Source organism: Sturnira hondurensis, unplaced genomic scaffold (assembly GCF_014824575.4).
Source record: "Sturnira hondurensis isolate 20B ecotype Veracruz unplaced genomic scaffold, ASM1482457v3 Scaffold0018728, whole genome shotgun sequence".
NCBI classification, from domain to species: Eukaryota; Metazoa; Chordata; class Mammalia; order Chiroptera; family Phyllostomidae; genus Sturnira; species Sturnira hondurensis.
Window position 1 is genome coordinate 3,492,512 of NW_028091359.1, and position 17,985 is coordinate 3,510,496.

At 37.5% G+C, this 17,985-nt stretch overlaps 1 protein-coding gene across 5 annotated transcripts in view; it reads right to left on the reverse strand.

Annotated features, from left to right (window-relative positions):
* Nucleotides 1-17,895, reverse strand: part of RPS6KB1 (ribosomal protein S6 kinase B1) — a 45,303-nt gene extending 27,408 nt beyond the window's left edge. For 2 of the 5 annotated variants that reach the window (XM_037069869.1, XM_037069870.1), the window contains exons 1-4: nt 17,653-17,885; nt 6,258-6,307; nt 5,138-5,258; nt 3,414-3,482 (exon numbers count right to left, since the gene is read on the reverse strand). In XM_037069869.1, the coding sequence (XP_036925764.1) occupies nt 3,414-3,482; nt 5,138-5,258; nt 6,258-6,307; nt 17,653-17,793 (381 nt within the window). In that variant the 5' untranslated portion in view covers nt 17,794-17,885. Of the gene's footprint in view, nt 1-3,413; nt 3,483-5,137; nt 5,259-6,257; nt 6,308-17,056; nt 17,149-17,652 lie in introns of those variants that run through there. The other 3 variants (XM_037069867.1, XM_037069868.1, XM_037069871.1) reach the window with 3 other exon arrangements.
* Nucleotides 17,896-17,985: the final 90 nt, after the last annotated feature.

The window sequence follows — 17,985 nt, forward strand, 5'->3', positions numbered from 1 at the left end:
TATAAGGGCAGAGTGTCCAGATAAAAACAACTCATTTAAGGAAATGGGACCGCTGGTTCTACTCTATCCTTCAAGGTTTTTAGAAAGCAGTATATTCTCACCACGTACTCAGGTCATAGGGTTAGTACTCTCCACTTCCAGGACAAAAAAATCAGAAAAAATAAACTCAGAGGAGGTACAGAGTTATCTAACCCAGGGATTTAGGGATTTAAAACTCTGGGCTTAACCCTAGCAACCCCTCCTCTTTCAATACTTTTCCAGTGAGCCTTTTCAGGGACATCAAAAGAATGAGACTGTATGTGGTTCTCTAGCCAGGCTTAGGGAAAGAAAAGTCCTGAAAGGGAGAAGGAGTAATAGCTAAGTAAAAGGAGAGACAAGTAAGTTAGGTCTTAGAGGCCTGGGCCCAAAAAATGAGGCCGGACATTTAGCAATAATTAAGTCTATGGATTTCTTAATACACCACACCCACCTACAGCAGAAAAAAACACCACCCTCTTCTTTTCATTACAGATACCTGTGTCAGAAACATAGCTCATTCAAAATATAATTACTGAATATGACAAATTATGGCCAGCCCTGTTTATTAGGCATGAATAAGCAACATATCAAAAGGAACGGATTACTCTAGGAATACTGACCAGTACTTTCTTTAATATTTCTAGAATAAGCATTATTATATGGTCTCCAATTCTACACCTGATATGGTTTACAGATTTAAAAAATCTTTACTCTCAAATGATTCCAATGGGAAAACCAGATAGCAGATTAATCCTGACCTGCTTAATGCAAAGTTGATGATCAGGATACCTAAATTGCTTTTTTAAAACAATCACCAATAATGTGTGGCTATAGTATGTTCCAGAGATTTTAAAGTAAGAAGCTATTTACACTGCTTAAGTGAAAATAAAGAAGCTAAAAACCAAAGTATTAAATACCCTACAAATTTTTAAAAGTCATTTTTATGACCTCTCAATATTTTTCTACTAATACTTTTTTTAAGACAGTGATCTTTTCTGAAATTAAGACCAAACACATAATCCATCTTCAGTAAAACAAGGAAACATGGGTAGTTTCATATCTCAAAAAAGTGAAGACAGAGGGGGCCAGAGCAATAGCATATGACTTAGTAGAATGGGGTATGATCAAACCTAAATGCACGACAAGAAGAGTAACTCAAAAGAAATTGATGCCATCTAGAGAATCCCACCAGGGTTCAAAACTAGAGGCAAAAATAAAAAGAAAAGAAGGGGAAAAATTAAGAGTCATCAGGGACTGCAGCGAGCAGAAGGTGGAGAACTAAAAACGGGAGATTTCTTTGGAGATTATCTGAAAGTCTGTAAAAGGAACAGATACACCAAAAAAGATTCCCATCTCCACACTAACTAGCCAGGGAACTACCATTTGGAGGTGTATTTCTTAGAAAAAAAGAGAGTGAAAGATCAATATAAAGTGAATTACTAAAGTATCAATAAAAATGACTTCAGTGAAAGTCTGCATGTGGAAAGGTGAGATCTCCATCTCCTCTACCTCATCTAACTCCAGAACACTTTTCTAGGCAAAAGAATACAAGACCTTCCTCAGCATCAATTAATCCATACCAGAAAAAAGACCTAAAGATATTGATACTTGAGGCTCTCAGTCAATTGCCAGGTAGCTACATGACTGAGTGCCCTACAAAGAAGCCTACATACAAAGAACTTCTGATCAGCTTTTCAGAATTCCACAATTAAATATGATCAATGAAGGACACCAGACATCTAAAGAAGGCCTTTGACATGAAAGAGAAAGGCTAAATCAAAGTCAAACAAAACAAGAACTTAGAAAAGTGACAGAGCCCTGGCTGGTGTGGCTCAGTAAACTGAGTGATGGCCTGCCAAACACAGGATTGCCCATTTGAGTCCCAGTCAGGGCACATGCCTGTATTGTAGCCAGGTTCTCAGCTGGGGGCGTGCAAGAGGCAACCAGTCCATGTTTCTCTCCCTCTCTTTCTCCCTCCCTCCCCTCTCTCTAAAAATAAATAAATAAAATGTTAAAAAGAGTGACACAATAAATTTCTATGCCCTGGCCGGGTAGGTCAAGTAGTTAAAGCATTGTCCCAATATGACCAAGTTGCGGGTTCAATACCCCATCAGGGCACATACAAGAATCAACCAATGAATGCATAAGGAACAACAAATCAATTATTTTTTCCCCTCTCTCCCTTCCTCTCTGTCTCTAAAAGCCAAATCAATCAATCAATCAATCAATTTCTAGAAAAGTCTCAGTAAACACAAAGACATGAAGTAAACAAATGGATGAGACATGAAAATCAGACGATCAGTCTGGGAGGTTCAACATCCAACTAACTTCAATTTCAAGACAGGAAAACAGTAGAGGGTAAATTATCAAACAGATCATAATACAATTTCCTAGAGCTGGAGAACTAAAACTTTTAAGATTGAAAAGTAAAAATGAACAAAATAAGAATCAAAGCAAAACATATCACTATAAAAATTTAGAACATCAGAAGTAAAAAAGAAAATATTAAATATCTTCCAAGAAAAATAGATCTATAAAAAATTGGGAATCAGAATGGTAAGGAACTTCTCAACAGAAATATTCAAAACTAGACAAAAATAGAGCAAAATTCTGACTGAAAATTACTTTCAACTTAAAAACTATACCCAATAAAATAAGGATGAAGGCATAAGGAAATTTTCAAATATGTAATATTCCCCCCCCCCCCAATTTACCTTCATGCACCCTTTCTCAGGAAGCCACCAGTAGGTGATCACCAAAACAAGGGAACAAGAACATAAACTATGAAAAAGGAAGATATGGGACCCAGGAAAGAAAGAATCCAACGCTGAAGGAATTCTAAGGACTGTGGTAAAGGGAAAGTCCAATATGCCTAGAGCGCTATCAGCACAGGCAGTTCCAATGGAACATCTCTGGGAAAGTACATGGAACTGTCAGATTACCTATAATGAGTGCAGCCACAGAACACTGGCCTGAAAGGTGTTTTACAGAGTTGGTGGAAAGTATGGGAAGACGATCATAGATTCGATAAAACTGAAGCAAAATGAGAGGACAGGGTAAAGAGAGGAAGGTATAAAGAGAGTCAAATAAAAGTCAATATATAGTTCTAAAACTGCTGAGTGAAGCGACAGCAGAATATGCTTATTACTTAGGAATATGGAGACTAGAACAAAGAGCCAGAAGAGCTACCTCAGAGAAGAACTGAAAAAGCTCCGCTTTGTACCCTCCCCAAGCAGAAAGAAAATAGGACTAATAACAATGAAACATATCTCACATTCTAAGAGGACTTATAATTGTATTAAAAATATTTTTTGACTGAGAATTTTAGGCCAAAATGTGGATTTTATAGCAACTAATAATATAGTTTGAGGGAAAAAGAGGAGGGAAGGAATCACCTTTTTAAGCACCTTCATGGCAAATATCTTCCCAGTATTTGCTCCTGTTACTTTTCGTACTTGGAAAACCTGTATAAAAATAAAAGTGTTTGTATGTTATTAAAGTCTAAACTATGCTAGTCACATTCCTTTAATTCCTACTGATAAGAAACAAACAATACCATAGTTTACATCCTCATAAAAACTAGTGCCAAGAAGGGCTGTGTGCAAAGACAAGGGGGGAAAAGAGCAGACTGTATTAGAGAGTTGGCAGTGAAATCTGTCACTCAGCACAGGACTTTCCGGTTTGGTCTGCTGGCATTTGGTGGCAAAGTTGGGTAATGACCATGTAGCGATGAGCACTGCATGCTTACACATAAAACACAAGTTTGCTTAGAAAAAGCTATAATCAGGGTTCCCAGAAGCATAATACCAAACCTAAAAATTATAAAATATATGGCCTGGCTGGTGTAGCTCAGTGGACTGAGCGCGGGCCTGTGAACCACATGATCTCGGTTCAATTCCCAGTCAGGCCACATGCCTGGGTTCGGGCCAGTTCCCAGCAGGGGACTCACAAGAAGCAACCATACACTGATATTTTTCTCCTTCTCTCCTTCCCTTCCTCTCTAAAAGACAAATAAATAAAGTCTTAAAAAAATAAAATATTTCACAAATTTCTTCTGAGGATGCCATTGTTCTTGCATCACATAAAACTATTTAATAATAATTGACACAAATTATCATTTAAAATAAATAATCCTTAAAATAGCTAGCTATAACATTTTCATGCAAGAGCTAAAATATGTGAGACTCAAACTGCATGTGTTACACATCCAAGATGGTTTAGAACATATTAAATGTGTCATTAAGCCTAAGAATATACCACAAATGTCATCCTTGGTGAAAATTAACACTACACAATACATAAACAGTTACCCAACTTTGATAGAAAATGGCTAGGTATAAACTGTCTCAGGCAGAACACTCAAAGGTCTTAAATTAGAAAGCCTTGGGAAAAACTATCAAATTGAGAAGTTCTATTCATTTTTCTTCTCCCCTCTTATATTCATCAACTTCCCTAACTGTTGCTCCAGATACTTTTTTTTTTAAGATTTTATTTATTTATCTTTAGAGAGGAAGGGAAGGAGAGAAATACCAATGTATGGTTGCCTGTCATGAGTCCCCTGATGGGAACAGGCCTGCAACCCAGGCATCCCAGGTTCGACTGGGAATCGAACTGTGATCGTGTGGTTCGCAGGCCCGCGCTCAAGCCACTGAGCCATACCAGCCAGGGCTAGATACTTTTAAGTCAAAGAAAACCACTTCAGATTAATAGACAACAGTGACATATTAATGTACCAGGCCTCTTGAAAGTAAGGAGTGATTTGTTTGTTTAAGAAGATACCTATAGATGGTACTAAAACCAAGGGAAGAAATGAATCCTCTAATAACAGACTTTACCTGGAACAGTTGCTATTTATTGCAAATATTGTAATAACTTATAACAAATAATGTAACATTTATAACAAATACTGACTGAGTGCCAATTATGTGCCAGGCTTTTATGTGTATGGTGGTAGAAAGAGGAAACGGCTATACATTCCTCAAATAATACGGGGTAAAAGTGATTATATCCTTTGCTGATAGCTAGCAAACACAGACTGAAGAGGACTACTGAAACCAGGGTGCAAAATAGCAATCTACCAGAGACAGACAACAGCTCTCATTTCAAAAATACTTCCTACCTTTCCATAGCCCCCTTTACCAAGTACCCGAAGTAGCTCAAAACATTCTGGTCTGATTTTTTCTGGCCCTCTGTTCACACTAGTCTCTGAGATTTCAAATTTCTCACAATGTTCCATGCCACTGGAGAGAAAAGCAAAATCAAAAGTAAATTTGCAAAAATGTTAAATTACTTTTAGCATATTGTTAGAAAGAGAAATGTAATCTAATTTAGTAAAAGGAAAAAAGTACGTGATAGCAAATTTAGTATCTGTGTTCTAAGTAAACATAATGATTCAATGACATGGTAGGTCAAGATTAGGGTAGCTTGACAAACTTCCTACTTATCTGTTTGTTTACATAATGTGCTGGCCAGTATTTATTTTCATAAGCATCAAGTACCCCCAAGTTAAGATAAATTAGAAGAAGTTGACAAAGAAAAAAAAACTTCTAGTTATTCAAATTTAGTTCATTCAAAATGTCTATAAGATCAGGTATTATCCAACCTCAGCAGAAAACCCGGGAGCATTCCAAAAGTACTCAATTAGTTCACATCTTTATGCTACATACATTTCTGCAAATAAAAATATCTCCACACACCTTTCCATATGGGCTATGAATGTGATTTAAAGACTCCAAAAGGGTGGCAATTTTGTTGGTCACTTAAATACTTTCTGTATGAGTAATCTCAGCCTCTTCTCAACCCAAGGGTTGGGGTACAGAGCAGATTAATAGCCATACTTCCCTAATGGCGCATGCCTAAAAATACTTCAGACTGCACAAATCTCGGTTTGAATGGTATGTTATAAGCAAAACAAGAACCATTTGACTCCTACAGGCATTTCTAATAATTTTATTTTTCAGTAAGAAAAGTTGGTTCTCTACTAAACTAATGAAAATTCCTAACCCATTCAGACATATTTCATATACTCTGAATCTGAATGATCTTTTTCTCAAAATTCATACGTGATCTCAAAACCCTGGGTAGTTTACTACATTGATGCCAAACTCAATAAACTAATTCTATGTATATGACTAGATATTTCAGAACAGTTCACTGGAATCACATGGTGGCTATGAACTAGAGTTGACAAACCTACTCGTAAGACAAAGAGCACAATGAAGTATTTTCATTAAACTTACAGTTCATATGGTCCAACTCCCCCATGGTCCATGCTTTCATTTAACTGACCCTGAAAAATATGTTAAAATTTTAAAGATAAATACTCTCATAAATATAAAATAAAAATGTTTAATGCTCCACCCCATTACTGAAGGAGGATAAATGAGATAAAGCAGACTAAAAATTCTCTATACTTTCAATAGCAAATGTAGTTAGTGATGTATACAAAAAAATAATATGGAGATTTCACTTGTAATTTTATATGACAACTAAGCTAGAGATACTACTCATCAATGATCTATAAATAAAACCAGGTGACTTTTTCCTTAAAGAATTATATATATATATATATATATATATATATATATATATATATATAGTATATAATGACATGGAAGGTACTATATTCTAAGTCTGAGTACTAAATCATCCAATGTTTTATACAAAGTGCCATTCTGATATATAAGACTAAGATAAACTTATATAATTATAACCTAACTAAGCCTAATTTAATCACAACCAGTCCAAGATATTGTAATGTACAATGTAGTTGATCAAAGAAAAATAATTAAGCAACATTCTCAAATTGTTAGGAGTCATGCTGGCCAAACATTTATTCTGGCCATAGTATAAGCAAATGCAAAATTTAATTAATCTCTGTACACCAGCAATGAATGATTCAAAAATAAAATTAAGATAGCTCCATTCACAACAGAATCAATAAGAATAAAATACTTCAAAAAATTAACAAAAGAAGCGTAAGACTTGTACACTTGGTAACTATAAAATATTACTGAAAGAAATTAAAAGAGACCTAAATAAATCAAAAGACATTCCATGTTCATGGATAAGATGACTTTATTAAGGATGGGAATACTACCCAAGTTGGTCTACTGATTTAACTCAATCATGCCAAATTCCCAAGTTTCTTTCTTGCAGAAATTGACAGGCTGATCCTATAATTCATACAAAAAAAAGCAAGAGACCCCAAACAGCCAAAACAATCTTGAAAAAGGAGAACAAAGTTGGAAGACTGACACTTTCTGGTTGAAAAATGTACTACAAAGCCGCAGCAATCAAGACAGTGTGGTACTGGCATAACACAGATATATAGATCAGTTAAATAGAACTGAGAGCCCAGAAATAAACCTTTACATTTATAGTCAACTGATTTCTGACAAAGATGCCAAGAAAATTCAATGGAGAAAGAAATCTTGCAATAATTGGTGCTATGACAACTGAATATTAACAAAAAAATTACTTGTGACTCTACCTTACACAATACACAAAAATTAACTCAAAATAAATCACGGACCTAAATTTAAGAGTTAAACCTATAAAATTCTTAGAGGAAACAGGAGGGAGTATATTTTTATGATAGTTGGGTAGACAATGATTTTTTAAGACATATAACCAATGACATGAACAATTAAGGAAAAAATCAATAAACTTGATTTATTCAAAGTTTGAAACTCTTGTACTTTAAAAGATACCATCTAGAAAAGTGAAAAGAAAACCCACAAAATAAGAATATATAAAGAATATATGAAGAGCCAGATAATCCTATTTTTAAAAACTGGGTTAGGATCTGAATAGGTCTTTCTCCAAAGATATACAAATGGCCAATAACCACATAAAAAGTTGTTCAATATCATTAGCCATTATAAAAATGCCAACCAAAACTACACTATGATACAAATTCATATCCACTAGGATAGCTTTAATTAAAAAGACAGAAAAATACCAAGTATGGCAAAAGTGTACATAAATTGGAACCCTCATACACTGCTGGTGGGTATGTAAAATCATAAAACCAATTTGGAAAAACAGTTAGGTAGCCCTGACTGGTGTGGCTCAGTGGCTTGAGTGCTGGCCTGTGAACCAAAAGGTTACTGGTTCAATTCCCAGTCAGGGCACATGTCTGGGTTGTGGGCCAGGTCCCCAGTGCGGATGTACGAGAGCCAACTAATTGATGTTTCTCTCACTCCCTTCCCCTCTCTCTAAATTAAAAAAATGCAGTTATTTTTTAAAGATAAAAAGAGTTTTTTATCTTTTTTAAAATAAAGAGTTTATTTTTTAAACTCTTTAAAAAAATTAGAGTTATCATGTATGTGATCCAGCAAATCTACCCCAAGTCATTTCTCTACTCAAGAGAAATGAAAATACATATTCTGTGAAAACTTGGGTACAAGGGTCCTTGGCAGCATTATCACAATGGCAAAAAAGAATACAACTTAAGTGAACATCAGTTGGTAAACTAACAAATATGATGTAGTTGATCCACACAACAAAATACCATTTGGCCATAAAAGGAATGATGTGCTGATACATGCTACTGCATAGATGATCCTCAAAAACATCATGCTCAGTGAAAAAGCTAGACACAAAAGGCCACGGACTGTATGATTACATGTATGTGGAATGCACAGAAAAGGCAAATGTATAGAAACAGAAAACAGACTAGTGGTTGCTAGGGCTAAGGGTGACCATGAGGATGAACCCAAAGTTTCTTTTTAATGTTCTAAAACTAAACTAAATTGTGGTGATGGTTGTACAACTCTATCAATACACTAAAAGTCATTGAATTGTAAAAATAATAACTTGGTAGCAGAAATACATTTATATTAATATTAAAACTATAGCTTTAAAATGAACATTCTTGAATATAGTCTGATTATGAACTCTTTCAAAATTTACACAAAAGGATATTGCTTAATTGAAAATAGGTTCTATAAAATTAGAAGTTTTTTAATGAAAATTTTAAGATAAATAAAAAAATCTTCAAGTGAACACATCTCTCTTCAAAGGTACCAGCACACCGTCAAGATACACAAAGAAAACTGACAGTAGTCTTACACAACAAATGTTGAAATACCCCAAACAAGTTTTCAGACATAACTTATTCACAGTATGAACAAGTCAAGATAACATCTAACACTAAAGATGTGTGTTTCATGATTAGACTGAAGCATAACGATGGGATAGTATCGAGAAAAAATATTCTTGCAATTTCAAGTTGATTCAGTTTCTTGTGGGGGTGGGGGCTGAGGTGGTTATGGCTAAAAGGGGTTTTTTTTGTTAGTTTTGGTTTTGGTGCTTCATATAATCACCTACAATGGTGTCACTTTAAAGACAAAAGACTAACTTCTCTCAGCTATAATAAAATTAATTATTATATAATTTTTTCCTCTAATGTTAGTTTTACTTAATTCTAAATTAAAGACCACAGAGTAGTTAACACTGAACCATGACTTTGAAGCCACCTATAAATACATGCCCCGTGGCTATGTCTGATTTCCGGAGCAGGCCAAGCCTGTGTTACCACCTGCATCTGTGTTTAGAACTTCCTACCGTTACTTTCTGGAGCAAAAGCATTTCAGGCACAATTTTTTCGTTATTTAAGTTTCTTTTAGAACAGTTTTACACCAGAAGCATAAAACATTATATAATAAATACTGACAAATCTCTTTCACAGCTATCTCTTTATTCAGATTTTCTTTTCTGCTGCTTTAAGCTTGATGACTCAACCAGTGCCTTTTATGAGTTCCACTATGATTGACAAAGTAGAATCATGCTCACCTAAGGTACTAGATAAGATACACAATTTCAAACTAGCCCACCAGGCTGTGACTGGTGTGGCTCAGCAGAGTGGGCATCTTTACCCAAGCCAAAAGGTCACCAGTTCGATTCCAGGTCAGAACGTGTCTCACATCTACAGTTCTTTCCCTCTACAGTTCATTCTCCCTCCCTATCCCTCTCTCTAAAAGTAAACAAAATCTTAAAAAAAAAAAAAAAACAAGAAAATATCTAGCCCACCAGAATGACTATTTGCATAGTTTTCAATTAAAATAGCATAAAGTTCAAGTAGATATGCCTCAAGTCCCAATGAAAGCAAGCAGTTTATAAAAATTTAAATAGTTACAGAATCAGTAAAATATTTTAATCCAGATATTCATTAAATCATTTGTCCATCTGCTTTGCTGTTCACAGACAGTTCCTTGTAAAATAAGATTCAATAATTCAGATGAATTGGGAAAAAGGCGTAAACTTTGCCCAAAATCTTAGACTATTTAAAAATGCCTTATAGTAAATCCCAGAAGAAAACACAGGCAGGAAAATCTCAGACATTTCTTGTAACAATATTTTTCTGACGTTTCTCTTCAGGCAAGGGAAACAAAAGAAAACAACAAATAAATGGGGCATCAAACTATAAAGTTCTTGCACAGCAAACGAAACCATCACAGGATCATCTGAAAAGACAACCCACTGAATGGGAGAACATACTTGCCAATGACTCATCTGAGAAGGGGTTAATTTCCAAAATTTATAAAGAACTTATAAAATTCAACACCAAGGAAATAAACAGTCCAATTAAAAAATGGGAAAAGGACCTGAATAGACACTTCTCCAAAGAGGACATACAGATGGCGAATAAACATATAGAAACAGGCTCAATGTCACTAATCATCAGAGAGATAGATGCAAACTAAAACCACAATTACATATCACTTCACGCCTGTCAGAATGGCTATTGTCAATAAATCAGCAAACAGCCCTGGATGGTATGGCTCAGCAGATTAAGTACTGGCCTGCAAACTGAAAGGTTGCTGGTTCAATTCCCTGTCAGGAAACATGCCTGGGTTGCAGGCCAGGTCCCCAGTTGGGGATATGCAAGATGCAACCGACTGATGTTTGCCTTGCACATCAATGTTTCTCTCCCCCTCCTTCACCCTCCCTTCCCTTCTCTCTGAAAATAAATAAATAAAACCTTTTTAAAAAAATCAACAAACAAGTATTGGCAAGTATGTGGAGAAAAGAGAAACCTTGTGCACTGTTGGTGGGAATGCAGATTAGTACAACCACTGTGGACAACAGTACAAAGTTTCCCCCCAAATCAAAAATGGAACAGCCTCATGAGCCCGCAATTCCACGTGGATATAAAAGTGGTGGTGCACTGACACAATGGAATACTCCTCAACTGTAAAAAAAGAAGGGAATCTTACCTTTTTGACAGCATGGATGAATTTGGAGAATATGAAGTTAAGTGAAATAAACCAGTAAGAGAAAGTGAAGTATGTGGTTTCACTTATACGTGTAACCTAATAAACAAAATAAAGTAACAAAACAGATACAGAGAACAGACTGACAGCTGTCAGAGGGGAGGTGGGGTTGGGGGTCTCGGTGAAAAAGGTGAAGGGATTATGCAAAAAAAACAAAACAAAAATGCTGACAGAGACAACAGTATGGTGACTGGCAGAGGGAAAGGTGGGTGGGCGAAGGTGTAAGGCATGGCGGAAAGAGACTTGACTTCAGGTGGTGAGTGCACAGTGCAGTGTGCAGATGTGTTATAAGAGCCATACACTTGAAACCTATATGGTTTTATTAACCAACGCCACCTCAATCAATTCAATTAAAGAAATAAAAAATAAAATGTTTCATGATATGTATCTACTACAATGCAAGATAAGCACTGATAATGAGCTTTTTTCTATAGTTTTTCATAATCATCAATATTTCAATGTATACCACCTATATAGCATTTTAGGTATATAGGTAGTATATACCTTGTTTTTCAAGGCACTAAAAAATTTTAAATCTTTTGCTCAATAAAAACCTGATATCCCAATCTAAAACTCATGCAGTAAGCTCTGTGACTAATTCAAATTTTTAAAAAAGATTTTATTTATTTATCTTTAGAGGGGAAGGGAAGGAGAGAGGGAGAGGAATATCAATGTATGGTTGCCTCTCATGCGTCCCCTACTGGGAACTGGCCTGAAACCTAGGCACGTGCCCCGACTGGGAATTGAACCGTGATCCTTTGGTTCACAGGCCAGTGCTCAATCCACTGAGCTACACCAGCCAGGGCTCAAATTTTTATTCAGTAGAGTAAAAATTGAGAATTTTAAATATCCCATTATAATTTTCTTTTTTTTCAATTTATTTATTTTTCAACTACAGTTTTCTGTCTATTACTCCCATCCCATCCCACCCACCGTGCTCCCCCCATTACAATTTTCTGTTACTCTTTTAACTCTGTGTCTCCACAGAAAGCAGAGGTCTCTACCATTTTATAATCAAATGAAAATCTCTAGGGGAAAAGTTTCCCTTAGTTTCAACTCACTGTCCCTAAATTATACCATCACCAGAAAAATAAGAATAAAAAATAAAAAAGACCTATCTTCCCCGGACCAAAATAAAAAACACCTCTTATCCATTGGTTTTATAATAGTCCTCTGAGGTATTCTGGCAGGATCTTTTTTTAGTTAGGTAGCAAACATTCAACTTTATCCATAAACATATTAAATTACTGTCCTCATCCTTTACTCACTAAAGAATTAGCAATGCTATGTAAATATATATACTTACTATTACACATTCATTCAGTGTGACATACCTAAAAAATGTATCTTTAAATAGCACCAATCATTAAAAAAAAAAGGAAAGATACTACAGTCCTAAAAATGCAGCCTCTAGTATAACTGCATTTATTATCAAGTCTCTAGGTGGAGATGAGGGTAAACTTGAATAACTGATTCTTTGGCAATGTGTAACAGTGACAAGCTATATTTCCATGAATTAGCTAAGTGCTTAATATGCCAAGATATTTTAAGAGTACTTTATACACTTTATCTCCTGCAATTCTTATTTACAGAGGAATAAAAGCACATCACAGATTAAGCAATTTATTCTAGGTCACATAGTCAGTGGGCATGGCTGGAAGGATTTGAATTCACTTTCACACTCCAGAAGGAAACACATTATGAACAAGACTAGTAAATGTAATGAAGAAGCTGTGGAAGGGGTTGGAGGGATTGAGCAAAAAGGAGAAAGGACTCACAGACACGGACAACAGTGTAGTGACTTCTGGGGGGCAGGGGATACAAGGGGACTAAATGGTAATAAGAAAATACAATTAAAAAAAAAAAAGCCCTGGCTGGTGTAGCTCAGTGGATTGAGCGTGGGCCTGTGAACCAAAGGATCTCGGTTCAATTCCCAGTCAGGGCACATGCCTGGATTGCAGGCCAGTTCCCAGGAGGGGACTCATGAGAGGCAACCGTACATTGATATTTCTCTCCTCCTCTTCTCCTCTAAAAATAAATAAATAAAACCTTAAAAAAAAGAAAAAGAAACTGTGCAGTGAAGTTTGCCAATCTGAGTCGGAAGACATTACCACTAGTTACCTACCTGGTCTTGGGCAAAATTATCTCTCTGGCCTATGTCTCAGTTTTCTACTATAAAATGAAGAAGCGAGGCTACTTTGATATACACCAATGTTTAAAATTTCATGTACTAAAGGTTATATATTCATAAATCACAAGAATATAATTATATTATAAATTTTTTTTGAGAGTGAGAAAGGGAGACAGGAAATGAGGAAGAGAGAGGGAGATTTGTTTTCCACTTATTTATGCCTTCATTGGTCAATTCCTTTTTTTAATTGAATAACTCCTTTTATTTTTATTTTTGACTTTAGAGAGGGGAGGGGAAGAAGAAGGAGGGGGAGAGAAACATCACTGTGAGAAGCACAGATTGGCTGCCTTCCATACATACCTCAACCAGGGACTAAATCTGGAACCCTGACATGTGCCCTGACCAGGAATTGAACCCAGGACCTTTCGGTTTGCAGGACAATGCCCAACCAACTGAGCCACACTGGCCCAGGACCGTTAGTTGATTCTTTTATACATACTGACCAGGGATCGAACCTGCAACTTTGTGACAAATTGGGACAATGCTCTAATCAATGCTACCGGGTCAGGGCTAGTATTATAAATTCACAATAGCCTGATTTTCTAAAAATCTAAGCTTCTCTTATTTTTCAGAAAATTTAAATTTTAGAGGAACCTCAATGTCACTGAATCTCCTTGGGTGGCCAACCCAATCCTGCACCAACTCTTTGCTTTTCCACCTTGAGGCACTTCTTAAAATAACACACTCAAAAGAAATATTTTCAGCTCCAAGAGAATTGCTAAGTAAGATATATGACTGTCCAGAAAAATTCCAGCCATTGTTAATATAACAAGAATCATTTCTGCAGCACTGATGTAACCTGGCAGCTAAGGAGAATGGACTGGAATGTGAATGTGTGAACAATGATGACTTCACTGTACTAGTCAGTGGGGGTGGTAGACAATGTGGAGTGAGCATGTGTACTATGTGGCTGTTGCATTCAAATGACTGAGCAAGGGGATGGGGGTATAAGGGAAGTAAATAATAATGGGAAAAATACAATGAAGATTAATAGAAAAATAAATACTGCTGGGCCTGAAAATAGCCCAGATTCACCCCCCAAAAGAAAAGAGATTCACATTATCATTTTAAAATTTTTATTATATTCCATCATATGAGTATATCATGATTTTTTTAAAAATTTTTTTAAATTTATTTATTTACCTTTAGAGAGGAAGGGGAGAGGGAGAGAAACATCAATGTATGGTTGCCTTTTGTGTGTCCCCTGCTGGGAGTTGGCCTGCAGGGAACCTGCCTGCAACCCAAGCATGTGCCCTGACTGGGAATCGAACCGCGATCCTCTGGTTCGCAGGCCTGTGCTCAATCCACTGAGCTACACCAGCCAGGGCTGAGTATATCATGATTTATTTGAGCAATCATGTATTGATGAACATTTGTTTCAAATTTTTCACTACTAAAAATACTTCTGCAACAAGCATCTTTTTAATGTTTACATGATGACCTGTGTAGGATAATTTTTTTTAAAAAATAGCTAGTGGTTCAAAAAGTATACACATTTAAATGTTATTGTATATTGTCAACATGCTCTCTAGAAATGTAACAATTTTTACTCCCACTATAAGGATTTAATAATGAAAAATATGGTACACTCCTAAATTTGACCATGTGGAGGGCAATTCCTCTGGCCTTATGTTCTTTCTATTTGGTCTAATATTTGAAAGTAAAGAAGAAAACTAGGGACAATACAGATAGTAACCAAAACAGTATCTTTATATTTCAGTGCCTCACACTGTAGCATAGACTACAAAGTGGAGTGTGGGGTTACTATGAATTCTTTCCTCATGACTTCTCACCAGTCATAACCTAGCTTAAGCCCTAAGTGCCATTATTACCTGTGGAAAATCCAGACTTAGGCAAGAACCTCAAAAAAAAAAAAAAAAGACAGCAAGTAGAGCAATAGATCTGCATCAAAGTTTGCGTTAAGCTTGAACGCTCCTCCTCAGGAACTATTTGGATGATTCAAAAGACCGCAGCTATGGGCAACTGGTGATTGGCAGCCTCATTCCGAAAACGTGCCCGCTCATGCATCAAGGCTGGTGCAGTTTTTTGGCTAACCATCAAATCGCCCAGGTGACTCAGTTCCCTTATAGCAGAGATTTGGCACCCTGTGACTTCTGGCTTTTCCCAAAACTAAAATCACACTTGAAAGGGAAGAAAATTCAGACCTTCAATGAGATTCAGGAAAATATGAGAATGCAGCTGTTGGCAATTAGAACTGTGTGAAGTCCAGGGTGCCTACTTTGAACGGGTCTGAGGTGTCATTGTCATATGTACAATGTTTCTTGTGTCTTCTTCAATAAATGTCTCTATTTTTCATATCACATGGCTGGATACCTTCTGGACAGACTTCGTATTTTGCTTAAGCTCTTCCTCAAAATTCTCATTTATTACATTTGCTCTTTCCCCAACATTCCTCTCCCCAAAATAGTGGCCATATTTCTACCTTTCCTATTTCTACCAATTTCTCCAGTCTCCTTTCCACATGTCTCACAATCCTACTGACTTATACCCAACAAAACAAATGTCCAGGAGTAGGCCAAAACCAATATGGTCCTAGTTCATAACAGGTATCTTAATACAGTATTTTACTGCCAACTCCTTTAACTTCTTCTGATAACCCAATGGTCTGGAAATTCTATCAGTTCAAGGAATGAAGATTTTATAAAGCACCCTTCCAATCAAGTTTTCTCCCCTGCCCTGCTCCAAAGCCACTGCCATATGAAGCCAATGTAACTGACAAGAGCAAGCTAAATGTAACGAATGTGACCCCATTTTGTTTCAAGTTGTATCCAATGTATCACATGTTCCATTAAGATGCTAACTGGAATTACATATGAAAATATATTTAAAATACGCCTCTCAATATCTACCTTTCAAACTGTAATGTTTAGACTCACTTGATTATGAAAAGAACAGTACTATTTTAACCCACTGAGTTTCTTAAAGTTTTCAAAGTTCTTTATATATAGCATCTGAATCTTTTGTCAACAAGCAGGGCACAACTTGCCAAGAAGGAGAAAAATCAGGTGAGAGAAAGAAAGGGAAACCCCTATGCAGTTAGAGCAAACACCAGACATCAGTCATTACCCCATGTACTCTTCTGGAGAACAGAGTTTAGAATCTAAATTATCATGAAGATTTGCCCAGAGTCAGTGATTCAGTATGACACCACCATTTTTGAACTGAAGTTATAATTTGTGATTTTTCAATAAATTTATCTTGGAAAAAGTGTTCCATAAAGAATGACAAACTATTAAAACAGCAAAGGTAAAACCAAGCTATGCATTAGGAAAAACAATTCTAAATTTAACACCCTAGATTACAGCAAGGAGAGCCCTCACACCACCATTCACAAGTCTCAGTTCAAGCAACTTATTTTTGGCAAGCCAAATCACAGCTGTCAACGCTGGTTTTTTTCCCACCCCAAAATTACATAAAATATTTTGAAAAAAATGTAGACATCTTCAATTGGAGGGAAAGTAAGTTACAAATGCCGTGTGTCGTTAGAAATGCTTTTTTTTTTTTTAAGTCACACGGAAGGGGGTTTAAAAAAAGCAAACAAACAAACCCTGGAAGATGCAGCAGAGCCCCCTTGCTCCCGAAATAAAACTCCTGGTGGCTGTAACAGCAGCGGCAGCGCTACTCCCGACAGAAGTTTTCAGCTGTCACTTCTAACAGCTGAGCGCTTCCTAGGAGAGAAGCGACAGGCCGAGAAGAGAGGAGGTTGTGGGAGGTCTGAAGATTTAATACCTGAAATCTTACACTCCGAGGGAAACCCTTCCGCACTTCACCTGCACTTACGGGACACCCAGCAAACGCAGTTCCCCCCTCCCCCAACACACGCTATACCACTCGCGCCCGTCACACTCAAGTCCAACAGCTGGAGGAATCGATCACGCTCCCTTTTCCCCCCGACAGACCGCTCCGGGCTGCGCAGACATGGGGCTAGAGACGCAACCTGCACCTGCGAGCCCCGCAAGCGGCCTCACACCTAGAGCCAGGTCCGCCCTACCCGCTCCCCTGTCCGCGCCCGCGCGGCGCTTTTGCTTCTAGAGACTACTCGCGCCCCCCGGGTCTCCGCGCTCTCGAATGCGCCGGGCTTCCAGGGCCCGCGCCGCCGCCCCGGCCCTGTCACCTCCGGTCCCCCGGGACCCCGGGCCTCACCCCCTCCTCCAGCTCATCCTCAGAGCCCGCGTCCTCTGGCTGGTCCAGGTCTATGTCAAACACTCCTGCCATGTCCTCAGCTTCCCTGTCTCGGAAGTCCGGCGTTGGGTAAAAGCCGTCCCGCCTCCGTCGTCGCCTCATGGGCCCGGACCCGCCGCAGCCACCGCCGCCGCTGCCGCCATCACTGGCTGCTTGGGCTCAGTGCGTCTGCGCTTAGGCCTTAGACTGGCTCCTCAAGTTCAGCGCTAGAGCATGCGTACAGGGTTCTGTGAAGCCAAACGGTGAGCAGTGAACATGCGTAGAACTAACGCCAGGAGTCAGCTACTGGCAGAA